The sequence below is a fragment of the Muntiacus reevesi genome, chromosome 13, assembly GCF_963930625.1.
Source record: "Muntiacus reevesi chromosome 13, mMunRee1.1, whole genome shotgun sequence".
NCBI classification, from domain to species: domain Eukaryota; kingdom Metazoa; phylum Chordata; class Mammalia; order Artiodactyla; family Cervidae; genus Muntiacus; species Muntiacus reevesi.
Window position 1 is genome coordinate 66769563 of NC_089261.1, and position 20066 is coordinate 66789628.

Genomic DNA, 20066 nt, shown 5'->3' on the forward strand with positions numbered 1-20066 from the left:
AGGGAAAGAGTAAGGAAAGAAATATAATTATGAAGTATGACCTGTCTCTGAAGTAAACACATGTATAACCATGACTGCAGTCATGAAATTAAAAGACACTTGCTCTCGGAAGAAAAGCTATGACCAACTTAGACAGCATACTAAAAAGCAGAGACATTACTTTGCTGACAAAAGTCCATCTAGTCAAAGCTATGGTTTTTCCAGTAGTCAGGTACAGATGTGAGAGTTGGACCATAAAGAAAGCTGGAGTGCCAAAAATTGATGCTTTTGAACCGTGGTGTTGGAGCATACTCTTGAGAATCCCTTGGACTGCAAGGAGATCAAACCAGTCCATCCTAAAGGAAATCAGTCCTGACTATTCATTGGAAAGACTGACGCTGAAGCTGAAGTTCCAATACTTCGGCCACCTGATTCGAAGAACCAACTCATTGGAAAAGACCCTGATGCTGGGAAAGATGAAGGGCAGGAGGAGAAGGGGACAACAGAGGATGAGATGGTTGGATGGCATCACCGACTCAATGGACATGAGTTTGAGCAAGCTCCAGGAGTTGGTGATGGACAGGGAATCCTGGCATGCTGCAGTCCATGGGGTCACAAAGAGTTGGACACAACTGAGTGACTGAACTGAAACACTGATTATTGATGAAATGAAGAACAGTGCTATGAATACAAAGGGAGATCAGACGTAAGAAGGTAAAAATATTAAAACCATATTTATTATAATAGGATATTGAGAGATAATGTTTAAAATTACAAAGTTAGACATCTTAATTTTTAGAATGGAGAAAACAAGTTAAAAGTGTCTACTCAATGGACAGGTGAGGCAATGGTTGCTGACTTTCATCTAAGTCTGCTGATCTTTGTGATGCATTTTAAAAAATGTGTTATTCTGATAACAATACAGAATTTAAAATAAGTAAACGTACTTAAATCAAAGTCTTGCTGCCATTTGCAGCAACATGGATAGACCTAGAGACTGTCAGTGACGTATGCCAGACAGAGACAAACATCACATGATATCACTTATATGTGGGACAAAAACTGATATGAATGGACTTGTTTACAAACATAAACAGACTCACAGACATAGAAAACAAACTTATGATTACCAAAAGAGGTCATGGGGGAGGAATAAGCTAGGAGTTTGGGATTAACAGGTACACAGCACTATATATAAAACATAAACAACACGGACCTAGTGAATAGAATAGGGAACTATATTCAGTATCTTGTAACAACCTATAATGGAAAATAATCTGAAAGAGAATATATATATAGATAGATAGATACATAGATATAGTTGAATCACTTTGCTATACACCTGAAACTAACACAGAATTGTAAATAAACCATACTTCAATAAAAAAAATTTTTCAAAGTCAATGGGGAAAAATTGGTATGACTTTTAATTATTTTTCTTGCCTATTGAACTACATAGCTCCACTACTGTAATACTGAATAAAAATTGTGGAAAACATCTTTCATCTTTATCTGTCTGTTGAATAATAACTTCCTGACTGTTACATGGTCAAATGGAGTCAATCCCCCAAACATACCCTCCTCTCAAGCTCAAATCCTACTGATTTATCACCATCAGATATTCCTTTCTTTTAACTCCACATTGATGAAAAAGAAAAGTTAGTCCATTTTAATTGTCTCTCCTTCCTAATTTAGTTACTCCTCAACTTACTATAACACTTTCTATCCACTACTTCAGTAATTCTTCTTTGGAAAATAATGTCAAGAGTTTTCTAATCACCAGACAATGGTCTCTTTCCAGTTGCAGACATAAATATTATAAATTTCAAAGTGTTTAATTAACCTTGTTTGAGATGAAAAGAAATTTTAGGCCAAAATGTTATTCATTGAGAAATAAACAGAGGAAGTAATCCTGCCACATGTATTTTGAAAACTGTAAGTGCTATGCTAGTACTCTGTCCGTTGTTTATCAACAGAATGTTAAGGGCTGGAGAATACTTGCATCCTGGTGACCACATGAGGAAGAATGAAAGAAGGCACTGTTGGAACACTGGTCAAATGAGGCAAACTTTTATTTAAGTTCTTATCATAAATTATAGCCCTTTCTCTCTGAAGTTTACAGAAGTTTTCTAGGATAGGAACTCACAACCATGAAGATGTTTGATCTCCTGAACTGGAGGTGCTTGTAGTATGTAGTGTTATAGGACATTTTTTGTACTCAGTCTGTAAAATACTTTTGTTAATGAAAATCTGTTGATTTAGGTTTTTTAATTAACTTCACAGTTTTGTATTAATTAACCTGCAAATACAATAGCATGTATTTTATCCTGTTAGGAAACAACTTGGGAGAAGTCTATTCCTTGCAAACTTCTTAAAATAAGGAATACTTTTACAGATTCCAATCCAAAAACATTCAGAAAACTTTTTCCCCATGCAGTCCAACCTTTCCCCTTGCTTTCTGAAACTACATTTCCCAGGTTCTGTTCTGTTCTTTCTAGTCCCTGAATCTATCTAGCTCTTTCTAGCCCTCAAAAGGTGACAATGTCCTAAGTTCTCATTTCACATACCCTCCGAAGGTAGGTAATTCCATTTTACACACTTTCCTTGGATGAAGCCCAAGTCTAAATCTTGAAAGAAGATCTCTTTCCCAAGCTTCAGATCTTTATTTTAATTGTAAAAGGAGTATATTTACTTTTACTCTTACACTAGCTTCTCAAACTCCAAAAGGCAATAAAAAAACACAATCCCAATCCCAATCTATTCTTCTTCCTGCCTTTCCTATGTGGAAACTTCAGAAGTATTTCTTATCTCCTTCCTTGTTGAATAAATTCAGCTGATCACCATGTTCCTATGGACTCTGTATCTGAATCAACCAGTAAGTATACCCCCTCCTTTCATCTCCACAATTTCATCCTCATAACAGACTTTTCCCTGCTGTTGTCTAGTTTAACTGCTCTGTCTGATGCTGGTTCTCTGTCCTGCAGGACATCCTTATCAGACATCTTATAAAAATAAAGATCTGAACAGGCACTCTTATACTTTTCTATAGCCTATAGAATAGAGTATAATTTCTAATAGGAAAGAAATACAAAAGCGTTAGTCACTAAGTCATGTCTGACTCTTGCAACCCCATGGGCTATATAGCCTGCCAGGCTCCTCTGCCCATGGAATTCTTCAGGCAAGAATACTGATGTGGGTAGCCATTCCCTTCTCCAGGGGATCTTGCTGACCAGGGATTTAACCCGGGTCTCCTGCATTATACGTGGAGTCTTTACCATCTGAGCCATCAAGGAAACCCAATTTCCAGTATATGGCATGCAAACTCCTCCAAGCCTACCCTGTGACCTATCAGCCTCTTTTTATATTGTTTTGTTTTTCAGATCATTGGGCGAGTTTCCACACAAGTTTTATTCTGATATAATTGATATATAGCACTGTATAAGCTTAAGGGGTACAGCATAAGTAAGGACTTGACTTACATATACTCTGAAAAATTTTCCCTTGTGATGAGAACACTTAGAATCTACTCTCTTAACAATTCTCATGTATACCATACAGCAGTGTTAGCTACAGCCATCGTGCTGTACATTACATCCCTCTCTCTCTCTGTAGTCGCTAAGTCACGTCCGACTCTCGCGACCCCATGGACTGTAACCTGCCAGGCTCCTCTGTCCATGGGATTCTCCAGGCAAGAGTACTGGAGTGGGTTGCCATTTCCTTCTCCAGGGGATCTTCCCGACTCAGAGATCGAAACTGCGTCTCCTGCACTGGCAGATTCTTTACCGACTGAGCTAGAGGGAAGCCCCACATTACATCGCTAGTACCTATCGTATTGGAAGTTTGTATGTTTTGATAGGTGGTGGTGGTGGTTTAGTCGCTAAGTCGTGTCCAACTCTTGCAACTGCATGGACTGCAGGCTGCCAGGCTCCTGTGTTCATGGGGTTCTCCAGGCAAGAGTACTGGAGTGGGTTGCTGTTTCCTTCCAAAGGCAATCTTTTTGACCCAGGAATCGAACCTGGGTCTCCTGCATTGCAGGCAGATTTTTTACTGACTGATCTATGAGGGAATTTCCTCCTATTCCTCCAAACCCCCAACCTCCTGTTTTTATAGCCCCACACTCAAGCACTTCTCAGGGACACTTTACCGCTTGTTACTGCCAAATACACCAAACACTTTCTCATGTCCAGGTCTTTCCTTAGGCCTCTTGCCTGGAATTCCTTTATTCCCTTTTCCACAGAGAATTACAATCCCAACCTTGCTGCTTATGACTCATGTATTTTGGAAAGGATAATTAACATTCCCACTCATTTCCTATCTTGTATATGTAACTGCTTTTTATTATTTCCCTCATAGTCATAATGAGTGTTCATTGGAGCATATGAGTTTAGCATTGCTACTGGCAATAACTGCTCTTTGACCTTGAATACTTATATCTCAGAATTAAAATTTTAAACATCTAAATTAACTCTTATTTACCCAGGACCTATTTATTGCTCATTATTATATAAAGTCCCTCAAAAGACTAATTAAATCTTGGCCCTAAAGTGTTAAAGACTTACATGAATATCAATTACTAACTTAAGCAGTGATAAGCTTCTTCATATCAGTTATAAGATTGGAATGCAAAAGTAGGAAGTCAAGAGATACCTGGAAAACAGGAGAGTTTGGCCTTGGGAAACAAAATGAAGCAGGGCAGAGGCTAACTGAATTCTGCCAAGAGAATGCATGTTGAAAACTGCACCATTTTTTAACAACACAAGAAACAATTTTGCATATGGATATCACCAAATGGCCAACAGTGAAATCAAATTGATTACATTATTTGTAGCCAAAGATGGAGAAGGTGCATACAGTCAGCAAAAACAAGACCTGGAGATGACTGTGGCTCAGATCATCAGCTTCTCATAGCAAAATTCAGGCTTAAACTAAAGAAAGCAGGGAAAATCACCAGGCTAGCCAGGTATGATTTAAATCAAATTCCCTATGAATATGCAATGGAGATAACGAATAGATTCAAGGGATTAGAACTTGTAAATAGTGTGCCTAAAGAACTATGGATGGAGACCCATAACGTGTACAGGAGGCAGTGAAGAAAACCATCTCAAAGAAAAAGAAAAGCAAGAAGTGGTTATCTGAGGAGGTCTTACAAATAGCTAAAGAAAAAAGAGAAGTGAAAAGCAAGGGAGAAAGGGAAAGGTATAGCCAACTAAATGCAGAGTTCCAAAGAACTGCATAGAGAGAAAAGAGGGCCTTCTTCAATGAACACTGTATAAAACTAGAAGAAAACAACAGAAGGGGAAAGACTGCACATCTCTTCAGGAAAACTGGAGATATTAGGCAGATGTTTTGCCCAAAGTTGGGTACAATAAAAGGACAGAAACGCTAAGACCTAGTAGACACTGAAGAGATCAAGAAGAGATGGAAAGAATACATGGAAGAACTGTACAAAAAGATCCAAATGAATCAGATTACTACCATGGTATCGTCAGTCACCCAGAGCCAGACATTCTGGAAAGCAAAGTCAAGAGGGCCCGAGGAAGCAATGCTGTTAATAAAGCTAGTGGAGATGATGGAATTCCAGTAGAACCTTTCAAAACCCTAAAGGATGATGCCATCAAGGTGTTGCATTCAACATGTGAGCAAATCGGGAAGACCCAGCAGTGGCCACAGGACTGGAAAAGGTCAATCTTCATCCCAATTCCCAAGAACGGTAGTACTAAAGAGTGTTCTAAGCATCAAATAAGTTGCACTCATCTCCTATGCTAGTAAGGTCATGCTTAAAATCTTGCAATCTAGGCTTTAGCATTATGCAAACCAAGAATTTCCAGATGCTCAAGCTGGGTTTAGGAAAGGAAGAGGAACCAGAGATCAAATTGCCAACATCATTGGATCATAGGTGAAGCTAGGGAATTCCAGAAAAATATCTGCCTCTGTCTCATCAACTACACCAAAGCCAGGCAAGAAGCAACAGTTAGAACCCTGTACGGAAAAACTGATTAGTTCAAGATTGAGAAAGGAGTACAACAGGGCTGTCTGCTGTCACTCTGTCTAACCTGTACACTGAGCACCTCATGAGAAATGCTGGGCTGGATGAGTTATAAGTTGGAATCAAGACAGGCAGGAGAAACATCAACAACCTAAGACATGCAGATGGTACCACTCTAATGACAGAAAGCAAAGAGGAACTAAAGAGTCTCTTGATGAGGATGAAGAAGGAGAGTGAAAGAGCTGGCATAAAACTAAATATTAAAAAACATATTAAATATTTAAAAGGCATTTAAATATTGAAAAAACATATTAAGATCATGGCATCTGGCTCCATTACTTCATGGCAATTAGGAGGGGAAAAGGTGGAAGTCGTGACAGATTTCTTCTTTGTGGGCTCTAAAATCACTGCAGATGGTGACTGCAGCCATGCAACCAGAAGACATTTGCTTAGTCACAGGAAAGCTATGACAAACCTAGACAGTGTGTTGAAAAGCAGACATTATTCTGCTGATAAGGGTCCGTATATCCAAGGCTATGGTCTTCCCAGTGATCATGTACAGTTGTAAGAGCTGGACCATAAAGAAGGCGGAGTGCTGAAGAATTGATGCTTTCGGACTGTGGTGCGGGAGAAGACTCCTGATAGTCCCTTGGAGAGCAAGGAGATCCAACCAGTCAATCTTAAGGGAAATCAACCCTGAATACTCCTTGGAAGGACTGAAGCTGAAACTTGCTGAAGCTGAAACTCCAGTATTTTGGTCATCTGATGTCTATAGCTGACTCATTAGAAAATTTCCTGATGCTGGGAAAGATTGAGGGCAGAAGGAGAAGGGGGCATCAGAAGATGAGATGGCTTGATGGCATTACAGATGCAATGCAGGTGAACTTGGGGCAAACTTTGAGAGATGGTGGGGGACAGAGAGGCCTGGTGTGCTGCAGTCCATGGGGTCGCAAAGAGCTGGACATGACTGGATGACTAAACAACAACAACCCAGGAGTTTTTTGTTGCTCGTTTTTATTTATTTAAAGTCCCTCAAAAGACAGTAATCTTGGCCCTAAAGTATTACAAGACTTACACGAATATCTATTACCAACTTAGGCAGAGATAAGACTCTTCACATCTTTTGAACTATAGTGTTGGACAGTCCCTTGGACTGCAAGGAGATTGGACCAGTCCATCCTAAAGGAAATCAGTCCTGAATGTTCATTAGAAGGACTGATACTGAAGCTGAAACTCCAATACTTTGGCCACCTGAAGTGAAGAACTGACTCACTGGAAAAGATCCTGACGCTGGGAAAGACTGAAGGCAGGAGGAGAAGGGGATGACAGAGGATGAGATGGTTGGATGGCATCACTGACACAATGGACATGAGTTTGAATAGGCTCTGGGAGTTGGTGAAGGACAGGGAAGCCTGGTGTGCTGCAGTCCATGGGGTCACAAAGAGTTGGACACAACTTAACTGACTGAATTGAACTGAACTGAAGTATCTTCACATCAGTTATAAGTCAAGAAGAGGAAATCCATGACTGAAATCCCATCTTCTTATGCTCACACCTTGACATGTGTAATTTCACAACTGCGAGCTGGAGTTTATTTTCTATGATTACTTTAAGTTTCAAAAGTGTTTTTTTCCTGTATTGTTTCAGTAAATATACAGTTATATACTCTAAAGATTCATTCACATGATACAGCAGAAAGCTCTACTGCTGCTGCTGCTGCTAAGTTGCTTCAGTCGTGTCCGACTCTGTGCGACCCCATAGACGGCAGCCCACCAGGCTCCCCCGCCCCTGGGATTCTCCAGGCAAGAACACTGGAGTGGGTTGCCATTTCCTTCTCCAATGCATGAAAGTGAAAAGTGAAAGTGAAGTTGCTCAGTCGTGTCCAACTCTTAGCGACCCCATGGTCTGCGGCCCACCGGGCTCCTCCGTCCACGGGATTTTCCAGGGCAGAGTAAACTAGAGTGGGTCACCAGTGCCTTTTCCGGAAAGCTCTACTAGGACCACTCATATAGGAAAGAGCGTCAGTTCCACATTTACTAGCTGCCTATTCCTGGCAAACAATTTCACCCCTGTGAATTTGATTTCTTCACTTTGTAGATCTTAAGTCTGTTATAGGAATTCAACATGTAAGGAAGGTGCTCCATAAATTACACCTATTGTGATTATTACTATGCTTCCTGCCATGAGTTACTAGGGCACTTGATTTTCAAGTTCCTGGAAAATAAGAACTATTTCATGTGTCTTTCTATCTCCAGTCTCATGCTTGGTAATTCATTTTTAAAATTCAGAAATATATCAGTCAGACAGAACCTTAAGATCTATTTTATAATTTGTCCACTGAGTTTTCTTATATGTGGCTTAATATGAGAACTAAAAATTATTTAGTTTTTGTTTAATACATTTATATTGAGTAGAATCATAACTGACAATATCTTTTCCCCCTTCATTTTATATTGTAAGACAGAGGGCTAGAATTGGCAATATCTTCCTCAGTCGGACAAAATAGCAGAATTCAAGAGTTAAAAAGAGAAGTTAAAAGCTAAATGATACCATTTCCAAAACATTTACTAAAGGTATAGCGCTGGAGGAAGTCATCCTTTTTGTTCAGTGCCTTAAATATCAGGGAAAGCACTAGAAAGGCAGAGTAGTCACAAGGGGTGGGCGTGGGGACCTAGAGAGGCAGGAGGTTCCAACGCTCCCTTGCCTTGGAGACAGGGGAGGCAGAGTGTGTGAGGGGCGCCTCTGCGTCTCTCGGGGCGGGGTGTGCAGATTTCATCTTCTCTCTCAGTTCCTGCTTCTCCCAGCCTTGAATTCAGGGGGAGCTGGTGAGGGGTGCTTTCACACACTGTGACCAGTTTAAATGATGTGAACACTGAAACCATGATGCAAATAGGACAAAGCTGAAAGGGGTCAGATTTAATGGATAATTAGACTCCACTGAGGAAGAACTCTGTAACAGAAAGTCATTACAATCAGGAAATACATAGCTCCCGAAACACGGCAGGCACTCAAGAATCTGAATTTGTAATCACTCAGGTAGCAACTAGACTGAGATTTACCTGCAGTCAAATATGGAGAGAAAAAAGAGCTTTAAGCTTAAAATTACTAGAGAAGCAACGTAGCAGGGTTTTAACATATTTATATGATTGATTTCAATGTTTATATAATATGTATCATAACAACTGACTACACTAAAATATTACTGAAAATGATCCTACTAGTTAAGACAGGGTAAGACCTTAAACTAAACTTTTAAAATACCTTTGAAGTAATATTTTGAAATATATTAAACAAAAAGAACTAAATACTTAATCAAACGTTTAGAGTTGGGAAGTTTTTCAGAGGTAAATTAATCCAGTCTGCCCAGGAACAGATCCCATTTTAACTGGCTCTTGCTGTTTAACCACAAGAGTAGGAAATGGCAACCCACTCAGTATTCTTGCCTGGGAAATGCCATGGACAGAGGAGCCTGCTGTGCATGGGTCGCAGACTGGATACGTCTGAAAGATTGAGCAACTGAGCCCATTCAGCCACAAGAATACACGGCACTTTCCCCGCATAACATGTAAGTAGTCTGGCCTCAGACAATATTGGCATTTGGGTCTCTTGTATTCCTACTTTCTCCCTCCAAAGGAAGTTATGTAGCTAGTATGGAAGACGCAGCACAGCATCAGAACATCTGGTGGTAAAATGATTGACGATGAAATGGTTCTGTGATCCTAAGCAAAACACTGCACGTCACTCTCAGCAGTGAGTGAGAAAAAGCCTAGCTCAACTTCCCTGGGAGCGACGGGAAGATCACAGGAAACACTGTGTATGTGGCCTTTCAGAAAAACATGCAAATACAAGGCTGACTGAAACGAATGATAAGAAAGCTCAGGCTTCCCATGTGACCATTTCCTCAGAAACAAGGTTTATGGTTTCTTAGGTTTTCTTCCTAAAGTTGTCCAATATTACGGATGTGCTTTCACTCAAAAAGGCCTGCAGGAAAGCACCGTGGTGCATCTTGTCCCCTCCTTCACTTAGTCATACATCCTAGGGTTCTATCTTCATTGGTACACATATGCCTTTTTTTTTTTAAATCAGTTTTTCTGTCCTTTCATGGAAGACTGATTTTCCATGAAAGACTGTCCTTTCCATGAAAGGCTAGGTTATCATTCTTGATGCAGCCTTCATTCACAGATATTTTATGTCCCTTAGAGTCTTTCATTTTCTTTTATAGACTGTGATGTCACAAATATCTCTGTATATATGCCTAGACACTTGGGAACACTGACTTTTAAAAATCACAGAAGACCTATGACACATTCTCTCACAGAATTTCTGTGTAAGTCTGGCATATTTTGAACTCTAGGCAAAAAATACATCTCTTCTTGAATGTGCACTTTTAAGATGATCATTTCTATCAGAACACAGTCATGTAACATGGACCTGATAACAGGGTTGTACTTTCCTACACAAAAATGAATAAATAATTAAAAACAGAAACACCACTCAGTCTTCACTGATTTTAAAAGCAACTAAAGCAACATTTGCAGGGTCTCTATAGCTCAGGAGGCATTTCACAAATGTCTTTAATGTCTCTCATTTAATATCATACTTAAGGGCATCACAAATGCATAAACTCTTAGAACTAGAAGGAATCTTAGCATTCTTGTAGTTCAATCACCTTTTCCAAATCACATTTACTTTCTAAAACTCTCTCAGTGTATCAAGGAAGATCCTAAGTTGGAGCAAAGGGAAAACACATCTTACAGCTAAGCATACCAAACAGGAAGTCATGCCCAAAGCAACAAGGCAGAATAGCTGGTCACACGGTCTGAGTGTGGGACAAACCTGTAGGCACTGCTGTTCTCGTAATCCAGGATCACATTTGCTGTTAGCACACCACTCAGCGGATCCATTTGGAACACTTTTCCTTCGTTGCCAGAGAGAATGGAATACTCCACGAGGCCATTCGACCCACTGTCCAGGTCTGTGGCAAAAACCTGTGAGGAAGCAACTCCTCCGTTAGGTAAGCATTGAAAGTGCGGAACGGGTTAAGCCTCTTTTTCAGAGCAATGCATTATGAAAGAATCACATTGTCAAACACATTTTAAAGACAATGATCAAAGGAATATTAGCCATGGCTGCATTTTATATAAAAGTGAATGATGGGTGAGAAGACTATTCTGTAGACTAGATGCAAGAGTTTCCAAGTAATTTCACTAGGAGTACCACAAGTTTTGAGTGAAATGAAACAAAACCCAGATTTAGTGCTAGCAAATTTAGATCCTAGTGATTTATTTGATGAGTTGTCTAAGTACTAGTGTTGAAGATAAAAAAGTACTAATGGTGAAGTGTGCATCACTATCCACAGAGATGTATTATTTAGTCTGATTTACATTTTAATTGCAAACTAATTCTATTAGTGGATTCAAGACCTTGCATAAGAACAAGTTGACTAATTTCTTTCTGTTTATTTTTATTTCCTAGGCCCCTCAGCCTTGCTCTGAGCTCCCATCTCCTGTCCTCTCTCTCCTGGGCGACTACACTGATGTCCTAGTGGGTTTTGCTTGTAACTCCCTTCCCTTTCAATCTATGCTTCCCATTGCCACCAGAGTTCTCAGGTGATCCAGGATCTCATCAGGAAGACACAACACCAGACATGTGGTCCAGAAAGCAGCATCAGACAGTCCCCCTCAGGATCATGAGGATGAAACTTACCTGCATTCAGGGAGAATAAGTCCATCATGTCCCCTAGGTCATACATTTAAAAGAGTTACATAGAGGAGACCTCCAAGGAGACATATCATTTAGGGTCTTCAGATGCCATTAACACAAATGTGGCCAACTTCAGGAAAGAAACAGCAAGGAGACAGTGCCCAGGTGAAGCACAGGAACATGGATATCTCTAGGGCACGGCTTCCCTGAGCTGTTGCCATCAAGATGAACCAGCTCTTACTTGTCTTCATCTTGGGTTCTACCAGCCAAGGTTCAAATTCCAGAGAGAGAAAGTCTGTATGAGGCAGACACAGTTGACGGCACTCTGTGACTGGGTGGGGTGGGGTGGGTGTCACCACCTTGACTGACAATCCTACCAAGACTGCCTCTGGCAGAGGAGGGGAAGTTCCTAAAGGGCGTTTGTGGGGCTGCAACCAAATGGAGGGCACTGGGCAAAAAGCAAGAGCTCCAGAACCTTCTACATTCCTGTTCATCTGAACAGGACACAGGAAAACGACAGTTCTATTAATAGCGTCCCTGAACTTAAATGATCTAAAAAACACAAGAACAAAGTTCCTTGTATCTGTCCCTGACTGAGCCTTCTCAAAGTTTACATCACTGAAGCACTGGCAGGTCGGACTGTTTCCCTACTGGGGGTACTGGAGCTTTAAAGCTGCCCTCACCTTAACATGAGTGGTCTGGCTCTGTCCAGGTCAGCATGTGTGACAAAGTGCAAGGCACCAGTGGCCTGGGGAGAGAGGGTCCGCCGTGACCAAGCCGGCCCTGCAGTGACACTGGGGGCATTGGTCATCCCGGCTGAACAGGCATCACTGGGGGTACAGACCAGGAGAGAGGATGCTCTTACTCCTCACCTTCCTCTTAAGCATCTCAGTCCTGGCTGAAGCCAGAGAAAAGGCTCAATAATTCTGCAACATGCTGGAACCTGGAGCAATTAGGCTAAATCTGCAAAAATAATGTAGGAAATCCTGGGGATCCTGGACCAACTGAGAGCACAAATCTAAAACTCCAAGACAGCTGAGCCTCTGCTGGTCTTGTCTGCACCTTCGGAGGGGAAGATGGTATCTGGACTAGTCAGGGATCAAAGAAAGGTCTGTGTGCATATCCAAGTGAAGGTGCTGCATGGAAACCTAGGGGATCACCTATACCCCTGGCCCCATCTACCCCAGAAAGAGAGTCATGAGATGCTGGGTCATGGGTTATAGAGGTGAAAGGGAATGTTCCGCTCCACACATTCTCTGCGCAGATTCCCGAGCCTGTAGGTGTCCTAATGCCCAGGTTCTTGAACTCAAAGCATCAGTTCAACCCTGAATGGAAAGATGAAGATGTGCAGCAGTCCTGAAGCAGGGAGAGTCTAGCAAGGGCGGGTGGGTTTGGAGCTTGAGCAAGAAGACTGCCGTGTGAACCGACCCTCTCTTTCAGGCCACAGGGCTTTCTCCCGAGACGGGGCTGGGCTTGAAAACAGTGGATGTGCCTTTCACATGAGACACCTGAAGGTCTCAAGCCCAGGGGGCCTTCCCATGTGTCTGCACCTCAGTCTGTTCTCGTCTGGCTGCAGCTCCACTTGGGAAATGCCTGCTCACCCTTTAAGACCGAGTGCAAACCTCGGGACCCATCTGTGTTTCCTCTTAGCTCGCATGACATTCAATATACACTCTTCTATTATCACATTAGAAATTTAAGTTGTATACTTAGTTTCTGACCTCTCCACTAAACCGTACACACTTAGAAGGTGAGCTGCTTTTTGTGCCCATCTAGAGTCCCTGCTAATCTCCAACAGGGTCCCTAGAAAGGGCAGGTGGGCACTACATGCATGTTATGGGTGCTAAAATGCTCAGTTATATCCAACTCTTTGTGACCCTATGCACTGTAGCCGCCTAGACTCTTCTGTCCATGGGATTCTCCAGTCAAGGATACTGGAGTAGGTTGCCATTTCCTACTCCAGGGGAACTTCCCTACCCAGGAATTGAATCTACATCTCCTGCATTGGCAGGGGGTTCTGAGCACAGAAAGAAGGGAGTAAGGGTAGTGAACTCAGAAACTCCAGACTTCCTTCAACCTAAGATTCCATCCAGTACATCATATAATGCATATGCCAAGGAAACAGTTACAATTCAATGTCCTGGAAAAAGTCTTTAGGTATTTGGATGTACACTGATTGATAAAAATTCACACACACACACACACACACACACATACATATAAAACATGTTTCTATTACCTGTACAATGTGATGATTGTAGAACTGGCCCTCAGACACTGATGCTTGGTAAATGGTTTGCTCAAAGTGTGGTGGATGATCGTTCAGATCTTGGATAAAGACTGCTACTTTGCTGTAGGCTCTATACCCCCTACTTTCAGCTAAAACGATGAGTTGAACTTCTTTTCTGACTTCAAAATCAAGAAACTTGGGTTCTTTCACAGTGACTTCTCCTATTTTTATTTCCAGAGAGAAAAAAAGGAAAGAATAGAAAATGATTTTACCTTTGACTGATGCTCACATGGTCTCCTCTCCTTCAATGCCTCCCACTGGCTGGAACCCCCTTTCCTAGTGTCTGGGGTCATTGTGAAGAAAGGTGAGAACAGGCAGACATTTACACGGTTCAGACATGTAGGAGGGAAAGAAACCATGAAACATCTGGGATCTGAGGACTCTGTCTTAAGTCATCCTTCTGTCTCTGTATTTAGCCCATGGCCAGGTCTTTGCAGGCAGACATCTCTGAATTTACCCTGTCCCTGCTGCTGCCCTCCTCCAAGCAACCAGTATTTCCCACCTTGTCCCCTGCATTAGCCCACTCACTGGCCTCCGCACTCATCCAGTTCCCATTCTGAATTAAATAATTAAAAAGGCACTGTGACTATCCTTAGAGCCCTTGATTGGCTTCCACAGCAATTATGGTGAAGCTCAGCATTTTAGCCTCCCCAGGACCACCTGCTGCAGACTCTCCCACCTGAGAAATCTCATTCACCTCTTTCTCCTGTTTGCGCTGATGCTAACACTCATACATGTTCTGCTTCTGAAACACACACTTTAGAGTTTCCCTGCAGGCTTTTCCATCCATCTGGGATTGTCCCCACTTCTGTGGATCCTCAGGGATCTTTCCAGCCTATACCATCACCATGTCTGTCTCTAACACACTCTCCCAAAGTGCCTGCAGAGCCTTTGCTCACCTGTTTCTGCCGAGTTACTCCCCCTGGTTTCTTAGAAGATTCACCAAGGTGAGCATGGTTACCTCTTACACCACCCTCTCCCCAATGCCCAGCTCAGGATCTGGCACACAGATGCACCTAATAATATCTGTTCCACCCTCAGGCAACAAGTAGAACCAGGTGAGGGAAACTGAGCCTTGGGGGTTATTCCCTGCACAGATTTTCCCTTGGATTAAGAAACTTCCTCCCCTGACATAATTTCCTTCTCAAGTTTCTATTCTGTTTCCTTTCTTCCCCTTTGCTATTAAATTTCTTACTGAATTTATTGTTACTATTATTCCACTGTCATGATTTACTCAGCTCTCGCTGTCAGAAGTTCCATCAAATGGAGTTTGCTAAAATGGGTACTGATTTGAAGTTTGAGATACCTGAAGCCAAGCACAAATCCTAGCCCTGGATGCTTTATTCAGGTAAAGTACCTGGCTTCCCCTTTCCAAGCTTGTGACCGACCGGAAGTGACTGAGGTTCTGCTGAGCAGAGGCTCACCTTCTGTAAACAGGGCTCCGAAGGCCCCGCGGGGTTGCCGTGAGAGCGGCTCGGTGCATGCCGTGAATCTCTTCGTCGTCACATGATATGAAGCCCAGGGTCCTCCCCTTGTCTCCCACCCCCCCACCATCAGATACAGATTTAATACCTACAGAAGCTCTGAATTTAGAAGGAGAACATTCAGTAGCATGGATTATTACAAATTTGGTCTTCTGGTGAAATAATCTGTATAGTTTTTGGAAATATGGCCTAGAGTCACAGTTCTGATCCATCTGAATCAGTTTCCCTACAGAACCAGAGTCGGCCAAGGAAGCTTTAGGCTATCATGTACCTACCTGGATGCTAATAGCAATAATGCATTGGTGCGTGCTGAATCACTTCAGATGTGTCTGACTCTTTCTGACCCCATGGACTGTAGCCCACCAGGCTTCTCTGACCATGGAATTCTCCAGGCAAGAATACTGGAGTGGGTTGCCATCTCCTCCTCCAAATAGTTATCATAGCCTTTTCTAAAAAGTCTAACTCTAGCACTGAGCATTGTGGGAGGTATTTTATTGCTTCTATTCTATTACTAAGAAAAAAATACTTATATTCTACATGAAAAACTAACTACAATATCAAATTTTAAAATTCATAAATTCACTTTTATTGTCATCAGATTCAGTTATCAATTTTAGAAAGCTAAATTAATTTTACAAACCACAGTTTGATGTTACCAAAATCCCTGATAGAAAATTCAGAGTAGGTTTAATGACAGGCAGCTGAAGAATTATTAAGATGCATTTTGATGAGCTGGTAATGAAAGAAGACAGCTTTCAGAAGTCTCTGTGGAACAAGGGCTGAGCCCATACCTCCAAATGAGAGAGGGCCCCCATTTGACGTGGATTCAAGGCTCTCATCTGGAGCTCTGTCTCCACCAAACAGGGCATTCAGCCTGCTGTCGTGTTCTGTTACTATTAGTAAAGGGAATAAAATTGAAACACAACACTTAATGCCAGTGTCACTTAGTAGAAAGTGTGCCAATCACAGTTCAGATCAAAGTGGATTTTTTTTTAAATAAAGGGTTGGGTTTAGGCTTGATAATTGGAATTTTGCACTTGGAATGAATCTGTAGTTCTAATGCGTTCCTTGCTTGGTTTTTATTTTTGGCATAATAATTGGCACATGCTGTGGAAATTGTGCAAATAGAAAAGACAATGACCAGTCTGTGAGGTGATTCCGGGCAGGCACACATACCAGATACACAGCTTGCCTTGGATAACTGATGTACACTTTTTCTTAGAGATGTCCAGGATCTACTGTCACCAGGGAGATGAAAGTACTCCTGGGTTCTGTCTAATAGTAGGGGCAGAAGTCCATGCTTTCTTTTGAGTAAGAGGCTCACAAATATCAACTTTTTGCTCATTTACATGTGAGTGTGCCAGTTATGTGTTTAATAACCTGAGAAGAAAATTGCAGCAATACTTTTCTTCTGATATATGGACACGCATAGCCTTTATCCAAGTTATAAAGTCCGCATCAAAATGAGATTAAGAGTCTTCAAATACTCAATGCTAGGTAGCATAATCGGGTTACTTCAGTCAATTACAAACTGTGTACATGCATATGTATATGCCCAAAGCTGAATGTGATAAATATTTATGTTATCCCAAAGCTTTTAAACTCTCTCCTCTAAAGCTACATCCTTGAAACATTGGAAGTTTGATCACTTTTTTTTTTTATGACAATCTATCAAATCATAGAATGAAAACTACCATTTGTTCTTTACATGCACAATGCTAGCCAAACTGCAAAATTCCTTCTGGTTTAAACAGTGAGTAGTAGATATTTTTAAGTCACAGTGGCAACAAGTTTAGATGCAAAAGTAAACTTCAGTTTGTGACTGTGGCACAGGGCAAACTCAGGCACAATTGGACAGAAAACAGTTCTCTCCAGAGAGCCACCTAATCATAACTTACCAAACCAGTGACTAATAAAGTGATTTTCTCACACTGTTACCCTGCAGAAAAGTGAATATAACATGAGAGATCAAGTTTACTGATTTATCACACATACCGGTTTTCTACTTTGGCATATGTTTTAAAATGCATACATTGGTAAAACCTACATTAAACGACTTTTGACACAAGTTTAATGATTATCTGGCAAAGGTGGCATGATAGATGAATTTAATATCATAATTTAACATCCTTAGAAATATTTCTTGACAAAATTATGATAAACTATATATTGGAATAACCTACATGATAAAAGCAACTAAAATGCTTGATAAATTGTATGTGTGTGTGTGTGTATTAAAGCGCATCAAAGAATCCTCAAATAAAAAGTTTCCACGACAATATGTGGTCTATAGTTAACAAGCACAAAATTCACAAAGAAGCAGGGCACCATGAATGTCAGCCAGCAAATTCAGAGGTAGTAGAATAAATTTTCAAAAACTTAAATGCAGAAGTTATTGGACAAATAATATGCTATATTATATTAAATATACTAAAATATATTAAAAGAAGGTTGAAAACAAGAGCAAGGAACAAGAGATTACTTATTTAAAATACCAGAAGTTGAAATAGAATTAAAGAAAACTTGTAGAAATGAAAAGTGTACTTCCTTAGAGTGAAGAGAAGAGGCATGTAGAAATAAAAAATATAGAAAGGGATGTAAGAGACAATAATATGGTTCCAATATTTGTCTAAATAAAGTTCCAAAGAAATATGTAAATAAATGATATTTAGATCAGCAGCTGACTTATTAATACAACAACTGGAAACCAGAAGACAAAGAGTAATATCTTAAATAAAGAGAAAATAACTGAGCCTGAAATTCTGAGCCCAGCAAAAATATCTCTTAAAAACAAGAACTGAATAAAGACATTTTTAAATAAACAAAATCTTGGAAAGTTTATTGCAACAGCTTCTCATGAAAGGATGTACTTCAAGTAGAAATAAAATTATTCTAAGTCTGAGATGTAAGAAAAAATACTTACTAATAGGAAAGAAAATAGAAAACAAGCAGATGAGTCCATTTAAAAACATTAATAATGCCTAATTTGAAAGACCTAAATTTGTGGTCAAGAAAAAAACTTATAAATTGCAAAAGCAGATATTAGGAGATAAAGAATTCTAAATCTCAGGTATTGTTTAATAGCAAGATATTGATTAATGTTAGACTTTAATTGGGGCTTCCCTGATGGTTGAGCAGTAAAGAATCCACCTTCAATGCAGGAGACACAGGAGACTTAGGTTTGATCCCTGGGTCAGGAAGATCCTCTGGAGGAGGAAATGGTAACCCTCTCCAATATTCTTGCCTGGAAAATCCTATGGACAGAGGGGTGTGGCAGGTTACAGTCCAAAGGGTTGCAAGAGTTGGACATGACTGAGAAACTGAGCATGCACACAGGTTTTAAGTATGCCTGTCAAAATAGCTAGGGTAACCAATAAAAGAAGAGAAAAACCTACATAACTTCCAACAAACATGAGAAAATTGTCATTTTCAGATGATTGTATATGTCAAATATACAGAAAAGTAGTAGGATCAGTAAGAGCTTACAAGTTTTCTAGATACGAAATCAAAATATAAAAGCTAATTTCAAGTAAACAAACCTACACTGCCAGAAAAAAAGCATATTTCATTTACCTCAGCAAGAAAAAGTATAAAATATTTAGGCTAAATTTAGCAAGATATATGCTGCAGAAAAATAATGTTATTAAAATTAGTAAAGAAAAAAATTGGTGTGAATTTCTGTATTATTCTTGGATTAGAAGATAATACTGTAAAGATACACATTTTCCCCCAAACTAACATGCTGTTGCTGTTGTTCAGTCACTAAGTCATGTCCAGTTCTTTGCAACCCCATGACTGCAGCACTTGGAGTTTGCACAAATTCCTGTCCATTGAGTCGGTGATGCTGTTGATCATCTTATCCTCTGCCACCCCTTTTTCCCTTTGCCTTCCAAACTTTCCCAGTATCAGGGTTTTTGCCAATGAATCGGTTCTTTGCATCAGGTGGCCAAACTATTGGAGCTTCAGTATCAGTTCTTCCAATGAATATTCAGGGATGATTTCCTTAGGATTGACTGATTTGATCTTCTTCCAGTCCAAAGGACTCTAAAGAGTCTTCTATAGCAACACAATTTGAAAGTATCAGTTCTTTTGTGCTCACCCTTCTTTATGATCCAACTCTCACATCTGTACACAACTACTGGAAAAATCGTAACTTTGACTATACAGGCCTTTGTCAGCAAAGCGATGCCTCTGCTTTTAATTTCATGGCTTCAGTCGCTGTTTGCAGTGATTTTGGAGCCCAAAAAGGAAAATCTGTCACTGTTTCCACTTTTTCTTTTCTATTTGTCATGAAGTAATGGGACTAGATGCCAGGATTTTATTTATTTATTTATTTTTAATGTTGAGTTTCAAGCCGGCTTTTTAACTCTCTTCTTTCACCTTCATCAAGAGGCTCTTTAGTTCCTCTTTACTTTCTGCCATTACAGAGGTATCACCTGCACATCTGGGGTTGTTAATGTTTCTCCTGGCAATCTTGATTCCAGCTTGTGATTCATGCGGCCTGACATTCCACATGATGTACTATGCATAGAAGTTAAATACACATGGTGACAGTGTGAGAGTCAATTCCTAGGGAAGTTGATAGGAAGTCTAGGGGTCCCCAAGGAGAGAGGGGTCTGGAATT

General features: G+C 40.5%; 1 protein-coding gene across 1 annotated transcript in view; it reads right to left on the reverse strand.

Moving 5' to 3' along the window:
• The window catches only part of LOC136145496 (protocadherin-23-like), a 36317-nt gene extending 20876 nt beyond the window's left edge, over positions 1-15441 (reverse strand). The window contains exons 1-4 of the mRNA XM_065903805.1: positions 15383-15441; positions 12352-12498; positions 12046-12220; positions 10802-10953 (exon numbers count right to left, since the gene is read on the reverse strand). Coding sequence (XP_065759877.1) covers positions 10802-10953; positions 12046-12220; positions 12352-12498; positions 15383-15441 — 533 coding nt within the window. The remainder of the gene's footprint in view (positions 1-10801; positions 10954-12045; positions 12221-12351; positions 12499-15382) is intronic.
• Between the last annotated feature and the right edge of the window lie 4625 nt (positions 15442-20066).